A 20,585-nucleotide genomic window follows, 5' to 3' on the forward strand; every position below is an offset into this window, starting at 1 on the left:
CGTCAATAACGATCATTGATAGATACACAAAAAGTAGCACCTCCCTCTCAAACCCATGTCACACTAAGCTCATTTCATCAACAAACAGTAAAGAGTGGTAACTCTCTCCATTCACAAGGTACACAACTTCAAGTCAGTGCTGCTCACGCTACCGATTCAGCTAGCACACAGGTAAATCAAAGGTACGTAGGAACAAACCCAGACGCTTCCTCAAAAAAGGAAGCGCCGGGCCTGTCCTTATACCGATCATTTGACATGTGCACACAGCGACAATGACAGAAGAAAATGTGCAAACACAAATTAGCTTTTTATTCAAGACTGGCATAACCTCTTTAATCCTGAACAAGCCACACAGAACACATGGACAATACAGAACAAACACATGGTTGCCTCGGTGGTTTGAGCAATCATGGGGTTAAACAAACAGACAGACAAACAAAAACAAACACACAAAACAAACAAACAAACAGTCTGTCAGTCTTCATCTTTCTCAGTTTCTGACGTTGGCAGCCATCAACTGCCTGCAGGGAGAGGGGTGTGGGGGGGAGAGGGGAGGAGGGGGGCGGCGGCTTTTTGGGGAATCAGTGTCAGGTCTCACTGTGCATAGCATTGCATTAACTGTGCATCCTCCTCCGTACCTCATGCTAGAGGGCTTTTGTTTGTTTTTTGTGGTGGGGGGTAGGGGGTGGTGGTGGTGGTTGTGGGGGGGTGGGGGAGGGGGGTTGGGGGGGGGGGGAGAGAGGAGGGTGGTGTTGTTTTTACTCTTTTATTTTTCTCCACAAGACAGTTTCTTCTCAACTTTGGCACAGTTCTATTCTTTTCTTTTTTTTCTTCTTTTTTTTTTGCGGGGAGTGAGGGGAGGAGAGTGGGACACGTGTATTTGTCTTTGAGTGTGTGTGTGTGTGTGTGTGTGTGTGAGTGTGTGTGTGTGTGTGTGTGTGTGTGTGTGTGTGTGTGTGAGAGTGTGAGTGTGTGTGGGTATGTGTGTGTGTGTGAGTGTGAGTGTGCGTGGGTGTGTGTGTGTCTGAGTGTGAGTGTGTGTGGGTGTGTGTGTGTGTGTGTGAGTGTGAGTGTGTGAGTGTGAGTGTGAGTGTGTGTGTGTGTGTGTGTGTGTGTGTGTGTGAGTGTGAGTGTGTGTGTGTGTGTGTGAGTGTGAGTGTGTGTAGGTGTGTGTGTGTGTGTGAGTGTGAGTGTGCGTGGGTGTGTGTGTGTGTCTGAGTGTGAGTGTGTGTGTGTGTGAGAGTGTGGGTGTGTGTGTGTTTATGTGTGTCCACACGCAAGTGTGTACTGTATGTATGTGTCTATAAGGGCACACATGCATGTGTGTGTATGAGCGGGAGTGTGTGTGTGTTGTGTGTGTGTGTGTGTGTGTGTGTGTGTGTGTGTGTGTGTGTGTGTGTGTGTGTGTGTGAGTGGATGTATTCAAGTGGATGTGCACATGACCGTTTGTGGGTTGTGTTGTGTTGTGTTGTATTGTGGTGTGTGTGTATGTGTGTGTGTGAGTGTGTGTGAGTGTGTGTGTGTGTGAGTGAGAGTGTGTGTGTGTGTGTGTGTGTGTGTGTGTGAGTGTGTGTGTGTGTGTGTGTGTGTGTGTGTGTGTGTGTGTGTGTGTGTCCACACGCAAGTGTGTACTGTATGTCTATAAGGGTGCAAATGCATGTGTGTGTATAAGCGTGAGTGTGTGTGTTGTGTGTGTCTGTGTGTGTGAGTGGATGTATTCAAGTGGACGTGCACATGACCGTTTGTGGGTTGTGTTGTGTTGTGTTGTATTGTGGTGTGTGTGTGTGTGTGTGTGTGTGTGTGATTGTGTACGCGTGTACATGCATGCAACTTGTGCTCAGACTGTGCGCTCATGAACGTGTGTGCACAAGAACACAACATAAGTACACCTCAGATATATGACTGAACTTAAATAACGACAATAAATAATAAACTATTCATTTAGCACAAAAACAAATCAAAGCGCTTTCACACCCAACCATGACACACTTGGATTTTTGTGTGTGTGCGTATGTGCGCGCTTAGAGTTGACTTCATCAAGATTTTGCGCCTTATAAATATTATTAGTAGTAGTAGTAGTATTTTTATGTATTTATCTTTTTTCGTTGTTTTTTTTGTTTGTTTGTTTTGTTTTTTTATTTTATTTTATTTTATTTCATTTTATTTTATTTCATTTATTTTTTAAGTTTTATTATTCTATTTCATTTTTTTTTTTTTCTCAAGGCTTTACTTAGCGCGTTGGATTACGCTGCTGGTCAGGCATCTGCTTGGCAGATGTGGTGTAGCGTATATGGATCTGACCGAACGCAGTGACGCCTCCTTGAGCTACTGATACTGAAACAAGGGATGAGAGATAGGACTGATACAAACAGTCACGCAGACACAAGGGTAAAGAAACTTTGAGGTGGAAAAAAAAAAAAAAAAAGAGGGTGTGGAGGAGTTATTTTTGAAAAAAAAAAAAGGAAGCTTTCTAAAGCCAGAGTTGAGGAGTGCAGTGGCCGAATGGTTAAGAGCATTTGATCCTCACCTGAGTTTCCCAGAGTTCGGTCCTTACTTTCCGCACTTCTTCTTCTTCTTCTTCTGCGTTCACTCGTATGCACATGAGTGGGCCCTTACGTGTATGACCGTTTTTACCCCGCCATGTAGGCAGCCATACTCTGTTTTCGCGGGTGTGCATGCTGGGTATGTTCTTGTTTCCATAACCCACCAAAAGCTGACATGGATTACAGGATCTTTAACGTGCGTATTTCATCTTCTGCTTGCATATATATATACTTTCCGCACACCTGGTGGGTTTTTATGACAAAATTCATTCTGCCTTCAGGCAAGTTATCTTTGACATGGTTGGGACCTGCGGGTACTGTTTTTGTTGTTGTTTTTTTGTTGTTGTTTTTTTTGCTGCCCCATCATCTGCACCATTTTAGTGGCATTACTCCCACGCCGCTCATTTAGATTCCCCCATACACGGACACACCCGGGTTCGTCCGCCGCAGTTCCAGCGTCGGCAGTCCGCAGGGAACCATCGATGTTAGGTCGCCAGAAGGCCACACACTAGAGGAGACCCTGCACTGCTGCTGAGTCACTTAGTTGGTGTTCAGTGGTGCCTGTTCTGTTTTAACGTACTTAGGACACCACCTACTAAGCCCCCTACTAACGACAATAATGGCTTAGTCGCGGAGCCAGACTGAGTGAGCGTCCCTCCCAGAGAAGGACAGTTTACCTTGAAGGATAAGTTATCTTCGTTTTCAAGACACACGTGGTTCGCTCAGACAGCTAACCCATCGATTTTTTTTTTTGTCTTTTTTTTTAAATCCAGACGATTCCCGTCTATGCATGCTCTCAGTTTCACTTCTAATCACACCACAGCTCGGAACATTGTTGAGAGAGTTCGCAAAACACGTGCTATCCGTAAAGCACGCTTGTTTTCCCTTTAAGAAAAAAAAAGAAGAAAAATGCTGCAAAAGGATCCGCCATATTTACCTCTGCTTCGTGGGCAGTCACCCCTGGCAGGTAGTAAGGGTAACTTGCCTTCGGGGTTTGTAGACACGCGGGTAGACCCTTGTGTTCATGACTACTGGATATTGCTTACCCTCACGCAGTTTGCCTTGCCTCAGGCAGATTACCCGCAGGTACACATTTACCCTCAGACATGATGGTCTCTTGAATACGGCCCCTGGTGGGTTAAGGGTGGAGATTTTTTTTTTTTTTTTTTTCCAATCTACCCTGCCTCCCCTTCATGTTTATACGCACACAGAAAATAAAATATGTATGTTAAAGATCCTGTAATCCATGTCAGTGTTCAGTGGGTGACAAGAACATACCCAGCATGCACACCCCTGAAAACGGAGTATGGCTGTCTACAAGGCGGGGTAAAAACGGTCATACACGTAAAAGCCCACTCGTACATGTATATCAGTGAACGTGGGAATAGCAGCTCACAACGCAGAAGAAGACAACCAGAGTTGAAAGGGCTGAGGGTGAGAGAGAGAGAGAGAGAGAGAGAGAGAGAGAGGTCACTCCAAGTGCAACGGCCAGAGACAGTTCAGTTCAGTTCAGTCACTCAAGGCGGCATCTCTGTGATCGGACAAATCCATACATGCTACACCGCACCTGCTAAGCCGATGCCCGAAAAGCAGCGTAACCCAATGCGCTTAGGCCCTGAGCAGCCTGAGAGACCAAGGGAGGTAAAGCAGCAGCCAAATGTGGAGTTTTGGTTTTCTGGGAACGCAAGAACAGAGTGGCTCCGAAGCTGATCGCAAAGACGGGGTGTGGGGATGAAGGAAGTCAGAGAAATGGGGAAAATACAAGTTCTGGGTGACCTGATCGTGCTCAAATGATCAAGATGCAGACTCACACACACACACACACACACACACACACACACACAAAATGAAAAGGACTTGGGTACAACCCCTCAAAGTTCAAATTTAAAAAAAGAAAAAAACAACCAAAAAAAACAAACAAGAGAGGCAAAGCCTTCAAGACTCACTTGTGATAAATTAAGTCCCCTAGCATTAATTACAGAGTAATTTCCCTTTTTTACTATCTGCACCAAAACGTTTGCAAAATAAATAAAAATTCTATGCTTAGCAAAAGAAGTTCCTGTTTGAACAAAAAATGATAATAATGACTCCTCTTGTTGTTGTGTCAGAATAAGAGGTCAAAGTGCCAAGTCTAGAGAATACAAAAAATATAAATATAACAGTAAATGCAGTTTGCATATAATTAGGCTTCTTTTTTTTTTTTTTTTGTGCCCATCCCAGAGGTGCAATATTGTTTTAAACAAGATGACTGGAAAGAACTGAATTTTTCCTATTTTTATCCCAAATTTGGTGTCAACTGACAAAGTATTTGCAGAGAAAATGTCAATGTTAAAGTTTACCACGGACACACAGACACACGGACACACACACACACACACAGAGACAACCGAACTCCGGGTTAAAACATAGACTCACTTTGTTTACACAAGTGAGTCAAAAATGGTCATAGTCAGCTGTCTACTTTCTGAGTTCTGCAGGAAAGGGTGCATAACTCAATGTATCTTGTCTCTACTATGCTCACAACAGTGATTTCCCTTGCAAAAGAGTCTTATGAGAAGCTCAAACACACCAGTTTTGAAGCACACACACACACACACACACACACACACACACACACACACACACACACAGGGTTGTAGGAAATGAAGTCTAAATAAACAAGAGAGAAAGAAGCCAAGAAAGCTAGGGGGAGGAGAGTGCGGGTGGATGGAGGGAGGGAGGGGGGCCTGACCGAAGTTCAGTTTCTCAATGAGTTCGGACAATCATATACGCAACACAGCATCTGCTAAAAGGATATGCCTGACCAGCAGCGTAACCCAACAAGCTTAGGCCTTCAGGAAAAAAACAAAACAAATAAAACAAAAAATGATAATGATAAACAAATGAATAAATAAGCAATGATAATGATAATAATATAAGGTTAGTATATTAATATCCAGCAGGGAAAGATAAGCAGAAGGCAAAAGATTGAAATAAAAACATAAAAGAAAATGGGCCACGCGAAGTGAACCCCCTTGGTACGCACCCACACACACTGCATACACTGACCCAAGACTGAAAATGCCCACTCACAAACACGCAGACACACACGCACACAGGGGCACAACAGATATGTAACAATGCCTGACTAAGCACAGACAATGGCAGCCAGCCATAAAAATATATTTATAATAAAACATGAAAGTGACAAAAATACTAAGACGGAATAAAAATGAAAAATGCACAGAAGGAAATTCAAAACTCGAAACAAAATAAGAATGTACAGAGCGCCTCAAGAATTGCTCGACATTATTCAACAGTTTGTGTTTGAACTCACACAGATAAAATTTCTTTATCTTACTCACTAACTTGTTTTTCTTACCTTTTTCTGCTTTCTGTTGTGTGAACAACGTATCTTAAAAATGATGTTTATATTCATTGTAAATTCTTTAAATATATTAATCTCCACGGCAGCTCAAAAGAAAAAAAAAAAAAAAAAAGGGGGGGGGGGGGGGGGGGGGGGGGGGGAAACAAAGTATGTCTGCAATGACTGTTGTTTATATGCAGTTGGAAAATGTGTATTTCAACATAACTGCAATTGTGTAGTGTCCACCAGCCGTCAAACGAAACAAATGTATCTAATCACATTCCTGAGCACGATATAAGCTGTTAGCTTGTTGTTGCTCCGCTGTCTGTCTGTACATGTGTGACATATTTACTGAATAAAATTTTGTTTAAATCAATAGAATAAAAATGAAAAAAAAAAAATTGAAAAAAAAAAAAAAAAACACACACGCAAAAAATCGAAAATAAAACATGAACGAATTGTTAAATGTCAAGGCTCGCTCACTACTCACTTTTCATCAGCTTGTGTTTGAACTCAGACTGGTTGCCGACAAAGTAGACGTGGGGACACTCTGTCAGCATGAAAGGGTCCACCCCATAGAACGGGTAGCAGTCTGCAAACGGGAGGAACAAAAACACAATGAAACACACCAGACAAGGAAGCCAAGCCTCAGCCCAGAATTACTCAAAGGGGTTGTAAGCCCGTGGTTTCTCGCAATCCCAAAGTGAAAGAAATCGTGGGGGCTGTGAAAGAGAGAAATCGTAGAGATTGCAAGAAATTGTGGGCTTACAGGGGCATTTCAAATAACATCCTGCAGATGGAAATAAACAGAATGAAACAGAAGACAAGAAAGCCAAGCCTCAGCCGAGAATTACTCATGAAAAAATTTGTAAGCCCACAATTTCTTGCAATCCCAAAGTGCGAGTAATTGTGAGATTGCAAGAAATCATGGGCTTACAGGGGCATTCAAATAACATCATGCAGGAGGAAATAAACACAATGAAACACACCAGACAAGGAAGCCAAGCCTCAGCCCAGAATTACTCAAAGGGGTTATAAGCCCACGGTTTCTTGCAATCCCAAAGTGAAAGTAGTCGTGGGGGTTGTGAAAGTGAGAGAAATCGTAGAGATTGCAAGAAATCGTGGGCTTACAGGGGCATTTCAAATAACATCCTGCATGAGGAAATAAACAGAATGAAATAGAAGACAAGAAAGCCAAGCCTCAGCCGAGAATTACTCATGAAAAAATTTGTAAGCCCACAATTTCTTGCAATCCCAAAGTGCGAGTAATTGTGAGATTTAAGAAATTATGGGCTTACAGGGGCATTCAAATAACATCATGCAGGAGGAAATAAACACAATGAAACACACCAGACAAGGAAGCCAAGCCTCAGCCCAGAATTACTCAAAGGGGTTATAAGCCCACGGTTTCTTGCAATCCCAAAGTGAAAGTAGTCGTGGGGGTTGTGAAAGTGAGAGAAATCGTAGAGATTGCAAGAAATCGTGGGCTTACAGGGGCATTTCAAATAACATCATGCAGGAGGAAATAAACAGAATGAAATAGAAGACAAGAAACCCAAGCCTCAGCCAAGAATTACTCAAATCGGTTGTAAGCCCACGATTTCTCGCAATCCCAAAGTGCGAGTAATCGTAGAGATTGCAAGAAATCATGGGCTTACAGGGGCATTTCAAATAACATCCTGCATGAGGAAATAAACAGAATGAAATAGAAGACAAGAAAGCCAAGCCTCAGCCGAGAATTACTCAAAGGGGTTGTAAGCCCACAATTTCTTGCAATCCCAAAGTGCGAGTAATCGTGAGATTGCAAGAAATCGTGGGCTTACAGGGGCATTTCAAATAACATCCTGCAGGTGGAAATAAACACAATGAAACAAAAGGCAAGAAAATTAAGCCTCAGCTGGGAATTTCTCAAAGGGGTACTTCAGATAACAGACTTCAGGAAGAACAAAACACAATGAAAACAGAAGACGAGAAAGTGAAGCCTCAGCCGAGAATTACTCAAAGGGGTTGTCAGCCCACAATTTCTCGCAATCCCACGATTTCTCTCCCAAAGTGAGAGAAACCGTGGGATTGCACGAAATGGTGGGCTTACAGAGGTACTTCAAATAACATCCTGCAGAAGGAAATAAACACAATGAAACAGAGCACAAGAAAGCCAAGCCTAAACTGGGAATTTCTCAAAGGGGTACTACAGATAACATCCTAGAATAACTATTCAGAAAAAGAAAAGGAAATTTTCTATCTAAAATCACGTTTGAATAACATACTTACCGTGACCCAACCAGTGCAGACTCCGGCAGGGGTCTGACATTCTTGTCCTGTGCAAACTACTATCCGCCTATGCGGAGAAAACGAAACTACGGCCGATAACCTCCCGGAAGTAGGTAACCTCCCCTTTGTCCCGCTGGCTAGCGCCCTCTTTTTCCGGCAGCCATTATGACTCCTGTTCCTGTGCTCTCCATACGGCTAGAAGGCAAATGACTGTTTTTAAAAAACGTGAGAGGGGGGAGAAGAAGGAGAAGAATCAGGGGAGGAGAACAGAACTTCAGAAGAAGGAGAAGATGAAAATCAAACAAAACTGTTGAGTTTCAGTTTCAGTTTCAGTAGCTCAAGGAGGCGTGACTGCGTTCGGACAAATCCATATACGCTACACCACATCTGCCAAGCAGATGCCTGACCAGCGGCGTAGCCCAACGCGCTTAGTCAGGTCTTGGAAAAAAAGAAAAGAAAAATAAGGAAATAAATACATAAATAGATAAATAAATAAATAATAATTATAATATGGAAAAAAAGTAGTGATAATAATAATAATAATTAATAAATAAATAAACAAATAAATAAATAAATAAGACAACAATGATGATAAATAAGCAAATAAATGTAAAACATGAAGACACACATTCACACATACACCCACACATGCATAACAGATATGCCCCCAAAACGCAGTTTCACAGATATGAAAGCACAGTCAAATACACATAAACGTACAAAAACTGTTGAATAAGAACAAGAAGAAAAAGAACAAGGATGAAAGAGAAGAAGAAAAAGAAGAACAATAACAACAACAACAAAATCAAGTAGAACAAGAAGAAAAGCAACAAGAACAACAAAAAGAAGACGACGAAGGAGGAGAAGGAAGAGGAGGAGACGAAGAAGAAAAAGAAGAAGACGATGAAGAAAAAGACGGAGAAGACAACCAAGACGAAGAAGGAGGAGGAGAATCCTCACTGAGTGTGTCGGGGGCAGTGGGAGCGATGTGTCCCCATTCCAACGTCCTCTCCAGAATCTCCAAGGGATCATCCAGATCACTGTAACGTCTCACGTCGTCCACTGGCTGGCCGGACGTACCCAGAATCCTGTGCCCAATAAAAACAAAAAAGAATAGAAAATAAATTAAATCAATACATCAAACTTCAACATAATTAGTTTAAATTATCTTCTTTTTTTTTTTTTTTTTTAACTTTTTTTTAATTTTCCAAAAACATGTATACAATACAGAGAATAGTATGAAACAAACAATATACAACGAACAGTAGCATCTTCCACTACAGAGAGAGAGATAAGACAAAATAAAACAATAACAGACTATAAAAAGGCAAAACAAATCTGCAACAACAACATCAACAACAACAACAACAAAAAAAAAAAGATTTGTCCAATCATTCAATCAATCAATGTTTACACCTTAATGATTGTAGTAATCATGATGATTTAAGATGACATTAATAATAAATAGCCTGGACCAGTTGTAACATAGCAACAGCATCCATTGTGTCAACTATTACAGTAATGGTATCTAGGGTAAGGCGAAAGCGAGTGGTGGCATTATAATATCATAATAATGAGGAGCATGAGTAAACCACTTCTACATCATGGGAAAAGAAAGCTTGTAGTTGATCACATTGTAAAGACAACAGCAACCATAAAAGTTCAAAAAAATAAACAAATAAATTATCTTTATTCCCCCCCCCAAAAAAAAACCCAGTCAATCATGCACACATGAACAATAGAGCAACAACACGCTGCAACACACACACACACACACACACACGCAAGCACACACATGAACTCAAGATTTTAATTTCCTTTCACCCCTTTGGGGGTGTGCTGGACTGCAAACAGGTAAACAACAGAACAAAATAAAGGTAACTAATAACTGAACTGAGTTAAAAAAAAAAAAAAAAACTAACAAAAAAACACCTCCCATATCAAATACAACATAAAAGTCTCAAAACACACCCACACACACACACATATACACACACACACACACAAAACACACAGTATACATGTATATACATGTATCATGTGGCGTGATGGCCTAAGGTAATGCGTCCGCCTAGGAAGCGAGAGAATCTGAGCGCGCCGGTTTGAATCACGGCTCAGCTGCCGATATTTTCTCCCCCTCCACTAGACCTCGAGTGGTGGTCTGGACTCTAGTCATTCGGATGAGACGATAAACGGAGGTCCCGTGTGCAGCATGCATTAAGCGCATGTAAAAGAACCCACGGCAACAAAAGGGTTGTTCCTGGCAAAATTCTGTACAAAAATAGGACAGGATACACAAATAAAACTTCACACAGGGGAAAAAAAATACAAAAAAATGGGTGGCGCTGTAGTGTAGCGACATGCTCTCCCTGGGGAGAGCAGCCCAAATTTCACACAGAGAAATCTGTTGTGATGAAAAGAAATACAAATACAAATACAAGCAGATACCGCTGCAGACAAATATATCCACCTGACACCGTCGAGCACACAGTCGTGGGGGTTGGTGACGGGCAGGAAGGTAGGGTTGGCGGCAGAGCGGGGGAACATGCAGCGGTGCAGGGGCTGCTGCGGCAACACGTGGTTGGACGGGTCAAACTCCCCGCCCATCAGGGCCACGTCCACGCTGCCCTGTGACACACAGTGACACACACAGTGACGCACAGTGACACACACTGCACAGTGACACACAGTGACACACACAGTGACATACACTGCACAGTGACACACACTGCACAGTGACACACAGTGACACACACTGCACAGTGACACACAGTGACACACACTGCACAGTGACACACACTGCAGTGACACACACTGCACAGTGACACACACTGCACAGTGACACACAGTGACACACACTGCACAGTGACACACACTGCACAGTGACACACAGTGACACACACTGCACAGTGACACACACAGTGACACACACTGCACAGTGACACACAGTGCACAGTGACACACACAGTGACACACACTGCACAGTGACACACACTGCACAGTGACACACAGTGACACACACTGCACAGTGACACACACAGTGACACACACTGCACAGTGACACACAGTGACACACACAGTGACATACACTGCACAGTGACACACACTGCACAGTGACACACAGTGACACACACTGCACAGTGACACACAGTGACACACACTGCACAGTGACACACACTGCACAGTGACACACAGTGACACACAGTGCACAGTGACACACAGTGACACACACTGCACAGTGACACACACTGCAGTGACACACACTGCACAGTGACACACACTGCACAGTGACACACACTGCACAGTGACACACAGTGACACACACTGCACAGTGACACACACTGCACAGTGACACACACTGCACAGTGACACACAGTGACACACACTGCACAGTGACACACACTGCACAGTGACACACACTGCACAGTGACACACACTGCACAGTGACAGTGACACACACTGCACAGTGACACACACTGCACAGTGACACACAGTGACACACACTGCACAGTGACACACACAGTGACACACACTGCACAGCGACACACACTGCACAGTGACGCACAGTGCACAGACGCTCATTTCATTGCACAGCGACGCACAGTGACACACACAGTGACGCACAGTGCACAGTGACACACACTGCAAAGTGACACACAGTGACACACAGTGCACAGTGACACACACTGCACAGTGACGCACAGTGACACACACAGTGACGCACAGTGCACAGTGACACACACTGCAAAGTGACACACAGTGACACACACAGTGACACACACTGCACAGTGACGCACAGTGCACAGTCACACACACTGCACAGTGACGCACAGTGCACAGTGACACACACTGCACAGTGACGCACAGTGCACAGAGATGCTCATTTCATTGCACAGTGACAAACACTGCACAGTGACACATTGCACAGTGACCCACACTGCACAGTGATGCACACAGTGACACGCAGTGCACAGAGACACTCATTTCATTACACAGTGACAAACACTGCACAGTGACACATTGCACAGTGACACACAGTGCACAGTGATGCACACAGTGACACACAGTGCACAGAGATGCTCATTTCATTGCACACTGACACACAGTGCACACTGACACATAGTGCACACTGACACACAGTGCACAGCGATGCTCATTTCATTGCACAGTGACACACATTGTACAGTGACACAAAGTGCACAGTGACATACCGTGCACAGTGACACACACACAGTCACACAGTGGCACACACACAGTGACGCTCATGCACAGACACACAGTGACACAAACGCATATTACAGACACAGTGACACAAACACAGTGACACACACACAAACACACTCATGGACAGTGATGCAGACACACTGCACAGTGACGCACACACAGTGACACACATTGCACAGTGACACACACACAGTGACACACACTGCACAGTGACGCACACACAGTGACACACATTGCACAGTGACACACACACAGTGACACACACACAGTGACACACACACACATACACATGCACGCACACAAGTGGACTGAAGGTGTCTTAATTTAAATGGCAAGGAGTTCCACTGGATGGGGGCACTGAATAAGAAGGAGCTTTGACACTGTTTTTGTCCTGACAGAGGGAAAATACGACTGTATAATGATGAACACAGTTGTCTAGCTGGAAGGTAAACAGTGCGGAGATCAGAGAAATGGGCGAACAGCTATATCATCATCACAGCTACTGTTATTATTATCATCATCATTATTCAATATTTGAGAGGGCCAGAAGTAGAGTGCCCAGAGTGTCAAAGAATCGATTGCGCTCGCAACTTAATTTTAGCCCGATCGCCCAATCGAGCCATATAGTTATGTGACCTGGTTGAAGACATAATTTGACAAAAAACAAGAATGCCAGAGAATCAACAGACAGACAGAAAATACGAAAAAAAAAAAATTAGCCGTATGAAGAGCTCAGGAACAGGAGTCAAGATGTCTGCCAGAAAAAGAGAGTGCTAGTCAGGGGGACAAAGGGGAGGTTACCTACTTCGTGGAGGTTACTGGCCATAGCTACTTTCGTTTTCTCTGCATAGGCGGATAGTAGTTTGCACAGGACAGGAATGAAAGACCCCTGCCGGAGTCTGCACTAGTGGGTCATGGTTAAGTATGTGTAATGAAATCAATATGACGGGCGCAATAGCCTAGTGGTTAAAGCGTTGGACTGTCAATCTGAGGGTCCCGGGTTCGAATCATGGCGACAGCGCCTGGTGGGTAAAGGGTGAAGATTTTTACGATCTCCCAGGTCAACATATGTGCAGACCTGCTAGTGCCTGAACCCCCTTCGTGTGTATATGCAAACAGAAGATCAAATACGCACGTTAAAGATCCTGTAATCCATGTCAGCGTTTGGTGGGTTATGGAAACAAGAACATACCCAGCATGCACACCCCCAAAAGCGGAGTATGGCTGCCTACATGGCGGGGTAAAAACGGTCATACACGTAAAAAGCCCACTCGCGTATATACGAGTGAACGTGGGAGTTGAAGCCCACTAACGCAGAAGAAGAAGAAGACGTACAAGAAGCCATTTCCACTCACCGACAGCTGGAACATGATGTCGTCCAAGTTCTTCATGGCTTCCACACTGCCGGCCGATGATTTCTTGGTCAGGTACTTGGCCTGGAAAATGGAAAATTATTCATTCATCATTGCTGCTTATATCCAAGCCAACCACAGAAGGCCACATCAGGGATGAATACACTGTCTGATCCTGTAGAATCTGAAAAAAAACAACCCCAAAAACAACCCTCTTTGAAAAGAAAACTAAGCACAAGTACAGTCATATTCAAGCACATTAACCTAGGGCGCGCATGTGACATCCAAACAATTCATCCATTTTTTTGAAAGAAGATCAAAAACATTAACACTGAACACAAACATAATTTACAAAAACATGAATAATGACAAGCACATAAAACAGTGGAAGTGGAGTGATGGCCTAGAGGCAACGCGTCCGCCTAGGAAGTGAGAGAATCTGAGCGCGCTGGTTCGAATCACGGTTCAGCCGCCGATATTTTCTCCCCCTCCACTAGACCTTGAGTGGTGGTCTGGACGCTAGTCATTCGGATGAGACGATAAACCAAGGTCCCGTGTGCAGCATGCACTTCGCGCACTTAAAGAACCCACGGCAACAAAAGGGTTGTTCCTGGCAAAATTCTGTAGAAAAATCCACATCGATAGGAAAAACAAATAAAACTGCACGCAGGAAAAAAAAAGAAAAAAAAATGGGTGGCGCTGTAGTGTAGTGATGCGCTCTCCCTGGGGAGAGCAGCCCAAATTTCACACAGAGAAATCTGTTGTGATGAAAAGAAATACAAATACAAAATCAAATACAACAGTCATCCACGAACGAAGAAAAATTTACCAAAGCCATGCCACCAAACCCCCACCCACCCCCCCACACCAAATACAAACACCACCAAAAACCACCCCTACACAACAAAAAACAAAACAAAACAAAAAAACTCCAGGGTGTCCACCTTGCTGAGGGAGTCGCGGTCCTGGGTGGCGCGGCTCAGGGAGTTGCCGGCGACGATGACCCTGGCGACCCGCGAGGACGCCCTCTGCTGGTCCCCGTCCCCGAGGTGCCCCGTCAGGACGTCCACCATCATCTGCAGCGAGAAGAGACGCTCACCGGCACCCCCTAACTCCAGCCCCGACACCAGCACCAGGTATCTGTCGGCACAAAGGGGGCACAACACATGAACGCACACACGTGCTCGCTAAGGTCCTGAACGCGACGCGTCAAGTTTTAAACATTTGTTTTATACATGCGAACCCCCAAAATCTTACCAACAGATTTTTTTTTTTTTTGGTTTAGATTGTGGTACAATATCTTATTGTCTTAACGTGTGTGTGTGGTTTTAAACAAGCAATTTATTTGCTGGATGTTTTTTAATTTTTATACATTGTTCTGCAATACCTAACTGTCTAACCACATGCTCAAGTGTACGGGGGTGTGGTTTGTTTTAATCTATCTTCAGCTACTGTGAATTCTTATTTGACTTGTTTTAATGTCTTTTACAATGCGCATGTTCATTTTTTTTTATGGTGTTTACAACGAACCTGTGATTGCACAAGTTCATTTCCATGTGGATCAATAAAGTGCTTTGGAAATGAATTTTGAATTTGAAATGAATTGAACATGATGACAACAATCATCAAGGCCACAAAGAATTACATATCCAGAGTGTGGAAACTACGTTTTTCCCTATCCTACCTCCTTGAAAACACAGCTCTTTATAATATTCTTTCCTGAAGATCTGGCAAAACTGATTTTGTTGGGGGTTTGGGGTTTTTTGGGGGGTTCCCCCCCCCCCCCCCCGCCCCCCCCCCCCCTGCCCCCCCACATCGTCCTCTTCGTCTTTGTCATCTAGCAGAACATCAGTCTCTAATACCTGTCCTCTGTGAGGGTTGGGCGTGGCACCTGTTCCGGCAGCAGCTGAAAGCAGTAATCCTCCACCTGGAACTTCCCCCGGTCCTCCTCTGGCTCCTGCCCCAACACCGCCACTATCACACCTGTACACACACACACAACACCTGTCTCTGTCACACCTGTACACACATAGAGCACCTGTCTGCCACTATCACACCTGTACACACACAGCACCTGTCTCTGTCACACCTGTACACACATAGAGCACCTGTCTGCCACTATCACACCTGTACACACACAGCACCTGTCTCTGTCACACCTGTACACACATAGAGCACCTGTCTGCCACTATCACACCTGTACACACACAGCACCTGTCTCTGTCACACCTGTATACACACACAGCACCTGTCGCTGTCACACCTGTACACACATAGAGCACCTGTCTGCCACTATCACACCTGTACACACACAGCACCTGTCTCTGTCACTATCACACCTGTATCCACACACACAGCACCTGTCACTGTCACACCTGTACACACAGAGCACCTGTCTGCCACTAAGTATCACACCTGTACACACACACAGAGCACCTGTCACTGTCACACCTGTACACACACAGAGCACCTGTCTGCCACTATCACACCTTTACACACACAGCACCTGTCTCTGTCACACCTGTACACACACAGCACCTGTCTCTGTCACACCTGTATCCACACACACAGCACCTGTCTGTCACACCTGTACACACATAGAGCACCTGTCTGCCACTAAGTATCACACCTGTACACACACACACAGCACCTGTCACTGTCACACCTGTACACACACAGAGCACCTGTCTGCCACTATCACACCTGTACCCACACACAGCACCTGTCGCTGTCACACCTGTATACACACACAGCACCTGTCGCTGTCACACCTGTACACACTCAGAGCACCTGTCTGCCACTATCACACCTGTACACACACAGCACCTGTCTCTGTCACACCTGTATACACACACAGCACCTGTCGCTGTCACACCTGTACACACTCAGAGCACCTGTCTGCCACTATCACACCTGTACACACACAGCACCTGTCTCTGTCACTATCACACCTGTATCCACAAACAAAGCACCTGTCTGTCACACCTGTACACACATAGAGCACCTGTCTGCCACTAAGTATCACACCTGTACACACACACACAGAGCACCTGTCACTGTCACACCTGTACACACACAGAGCACCTGTCTGCCACTATCACACCTGTACCCACACACAGCACCTGTCTCTGTCACACCTGTTTACACACACAGCACCTGTCGCTGTCACACCTGTACACACTCGGAGCACCTGTCTGCCACTATCACACCTGTACCCACACACAGCACTTGTCGCTGTCACACCTGTACACACTCAGAGCACCTGTCTGCCACTATCACACCTGTACACACACAGCACCTGTCTCTGTAATCATCACACCTGTATCCACACACACAGCACCTGTCTGTCACACCTGTACACACATAGAGCACCTGTCTGCCACTAAGTATCACACCTGTACACACACAGCACCTGTCACTGTCACAACTGTACACACACAGAGCACCTGTCTGCCACTATCACACCTGTACACACACAGCACCTGTCTCTGTCACACCTGTATACACACACAGCACCGTGTCGCTGTCACACCTGTACACACATAGCACCTGTCTCTGTCACTATCACACCTGTATCCACACACACAGCACCTGTCACTGTCACACCTGTACACACACAGAGCACCTGTCTGCCACTATCACACCTGTACCCACACACAGCACCTGTCGCTGTCACACCTGTACACACTCAGAGCACCTGTCTGCCACTATCACACCTGTACACACACATAGCACCTGCCGCTGTCACACCTGCACAAACACAGAGCACCTGTCTGCCACTAAGTATCACACCTGTACACACACAGCACCTGTCGCTGTGACACCTATACAGAAAACACCTGTTTGCCACCATCACACCTGTACACACACACAGCACCTGTCGCTGTCACACCTGTACAGAGAACACCTGTCTGCCGCTATCATACCTGTACACACACACAGTACCTGTCGCTGTCACACCTATACAGAGAACACCTGTCTGCCACTATCACACCTGTACACACACACACACACAGCACCTGTCTCTGTCACACCTGTACAGAGAACACCTGTCTGCCCCTACCACACCTGTAAAAAGAGAATATATTACCGGTCTGCCACTATCACACCTGTACGCAGACAACGCCTCACTGTCATACCTGTAAGAAGAATGTAATACCCGTCTGCCACTATCACACTGGAACACACACAACACCTGTCACTGTCACACCTGTAAAAAGGGGATATAATACCTGTTTGCCACCGTCACACACACAACACCTGTCTGCCATTACCACACCTGTTCATAGTAAAACACCTGTCTGCCACTTTCCACACAGAAACTTGGTGGTGGAAGAGTTAACACCTGTGTTTTCCACACAGAAACTTGGTGGTGGAAGAGTTAACACCTGTGTTTTCCACACAGAAACTTGGCGGTGGAAGAGTTAACACCTGTGTTTTCCACACAGAAACTTGGTGGTGGAAGAGTTAACACCTGTGTTTTCCACACAGAAACTTAGCGGTGGAAGAGTTAACACCTGTGTTTTCCACACAGAAACTTAGTGGTGGAAGAGTTAACACCTGTGTTTTCCACACAGAAACTTAGCGGTGGAAGAGTTAACACCTGCGTTTTCCACACAGAAACTTAGTGGTGGAAGAGTTAACACCTGTGTTTTCCACACAGAAACTTAGTGGTGGAAGAGTTAACACCTGTGTTTTCCACACAGAAACTTAGCGGTGGAAGAGTTAACACCTGTGTTTTCCACACAGAAACTTAGTGGTGGAAGAGTTAACACCTGTGTTTTCCACACAGAAACTTAGCGGTGGAAGAGTTAACACCTGCGTTTTCCACACAGAAACTTAGTGGTGGAAGAGTTAACACCTGTGTTTTCCACACAGAAACTTAGTGGTGGAAGAGTTAACACCTGTGTTTTCCACACAGAAACTTAGTGGTGGAAGAGTTAACACCTGTGTTTTCCACACAGAAACTTGGCGGTGGAAGGGTTAACACCTGCGTTTTCCACACAGAAACTTAGCGGTGGAAGAGTTAACACCTGTGTTTTCCACACAGAAACTTAGTGGTGGAAGAGTTAACACCTGTGTTTTCCACACAGAAACTTAGTGGTGGAAGAGTTAACACATGTGTTTTCCACACAGAAACTTGGTGGTGGAAGAGTTAACACCTGTGTTTTCCACACAGAAACTTAGCGGTGGAAGGGTTAACACCTGTGTTTTCCACACAGAAACTTAGCGGTGGAAGGGTTAACACCTGTGTTTTCCACACAGAAACTTGGTGGTGGAAGAGTTAACACCTGTGTTTTCCACACAGAAACTTAGCGGTGGAAGAGTTAACACCTGTGTTTTCCACACAGAAACTTAGTGGTGGAAGGGTTAACACCTGCGTTTTCCACACAGAAACTTGGTGGTGGAAGAGTTAACACCTGTGTTTTCCACACAGAAACTTAGCGGTGGAAGAGTTAACACCTGTGTTTTCCACACAGAAACTTGGTGGTGGAAGAGTTAACACCTGTGTTTTCCACACAGAAACTTGGTGGTGGAAGAGTTAACACCTGTGTTTTCCACACAGAAACTTAGCGGTGGAAGAGTTAACACCTGTGTTTTCCACACAGAAACTTAGGCGGTGGAAGAGTTAACACCTGTGTTTTCCACACAGAAACTTGGTGGTGGAAGAGTTAACACCTGTGTTTTCCACACAGAAACTTGGTGGTGGAAGGGTTAACACCTGCAGAGCACTGACCTGTGACGATCCTGTGGCAGGACAGCTCCCCATTGAGGATGATGCGCTGCAGCTCGTCCTCCAAGATCAGCTTGTCCGAGTCGTCCGTGAACTTGGTCCGGATCGGCTGAGGCATCAGGTTGTGCTGTTCCGACACAAACACTTCTGTGTTAATCAACCCTTTTCTGTGTTAATCAACACTTCTGTGTTAATCAACCCATGCCTGTTTTATGCTCGGTGAGGATCACATCCTCAAAAAAACCCTTACACTAACAAACCCCTGTCATCCTATCTTATGCTCAGTGACAATTATTTGCCAATGGATGTTTTGGTCACAGAGGGTAATAATTCATTAAAAAAAATTTGTTTAATTCCCAGCACATAAAGATACTAAAAGAAGGTATACCATATAATCTAGACTTTTATGAAATGAAAATGAACACACTATCAAATGATGGCAATATCACATCGATTTAACGATTTTGCGATAAGAAAAATATCTACAATGATGTAGATGGAAATTTCCGTCCAGGACCACTTTATTTGCACACCAGAAGTGGACAGAAATTTCCATCTGGCAGCACACTCCACTAATGTGGAGAGATGGCCTAGAGGTAACGCATCCGCCTGGGAAGCAAGAGAATCTGAGCGCGCTGGTTCGAATCACGCCTCAGCCGCCGATATTTTCTCCCCCTCCACTAGACCTTGAGTGGTGGTCTGGACGCTAGTCATTCGGATGAGACGATAAACCCAGGTCCCGTGTGCAGCATGCACTTAGCGCACGTAAAAGAACCCACGGCAACAAAAGGGTTGTTCCTGGCAAAATTCTTAGGAAAAATCCACTTCGATAGGAAAAACAAATAAAACTGCACGCACGAAAAAATACCAAAAAAAATGGGTGGCGCTGTAGTGTAGCGACGTGCTCTCCCTGGGGACAGCAGCCTGAATTTCACACAGAGAAATCTGTTGTGATAAAAAGAAATAAAAAAATAAAAAATAAAAAATTTACACAAGGGATTAATGCCTTGACTACTGCGGACAAGTATGAAATGACTGTAAACAGTAGGGCTCCGATCAGGGCCTTTTGTCCAGAGTGAGTTAAATTCAAAATGAATAATGAATAGGTGGACAAC

At 44.8% G+C, this 20,585-nt stretch overlaps 1 protein-coding gene across 1 annotated transcript in view; it reads right to left on the reverse strand.

Annotated features, from left to right (window-relative positions):
- The window catches only part of LOC143292136 (DNA polymerase delta subunit 2-like), a 30,544-nt gene that overhangs the window by 7,773 nt on the left and 2,186 nt on the right, over positions 1–20,585 (reverse strand). Inside the window, exons 3-9 of the mRNA XM_076602323.1 lie at positions 19,474–19,597; positions 15,599–15,719; positions 14,681–14,876; positions 13,740–13,820; positions 10,631–10,788; positions 9,121–9,248; positions 6,380–6,481 (exon numbers count right to left, since the gene is read on the reverse strand). Of these exons, the coding sequence (XP_076458438.1) occupies positions 6,380–6,481; positions 9,121–9,248; positions 10,631–10,788; positions 13,740–13,820; positions 14,681–14,876; positions 15,599–15,719; positions 19,474–19,597 (910 nt within the window). The remainder of the gene's footprint in view (positions 1–6,379; positions 6,482–9,120; positions 9,249–10,630; positions 10,789–13,739; positions 13,821–14,680; positions 14,877–15,598; positions 15,720–19,473; positions 19,598–20,585) is intronic.

The sequence above is a fragment of the Babylonia areolata genome, chromosome 18 (assembly GCF_041734735.1).
Source record: "Babylonia areolata isolate BAREFJ2019XMU chromosome 18, ASM4173473v1, whole genome shotgun sequence".
Taxonomy (NCBI): Eukaryota; Metazoa; Mollusca; class Gastropoda; order Neogastropoda; family Buccinidae; genus Babylonia; species Babylonia areolata.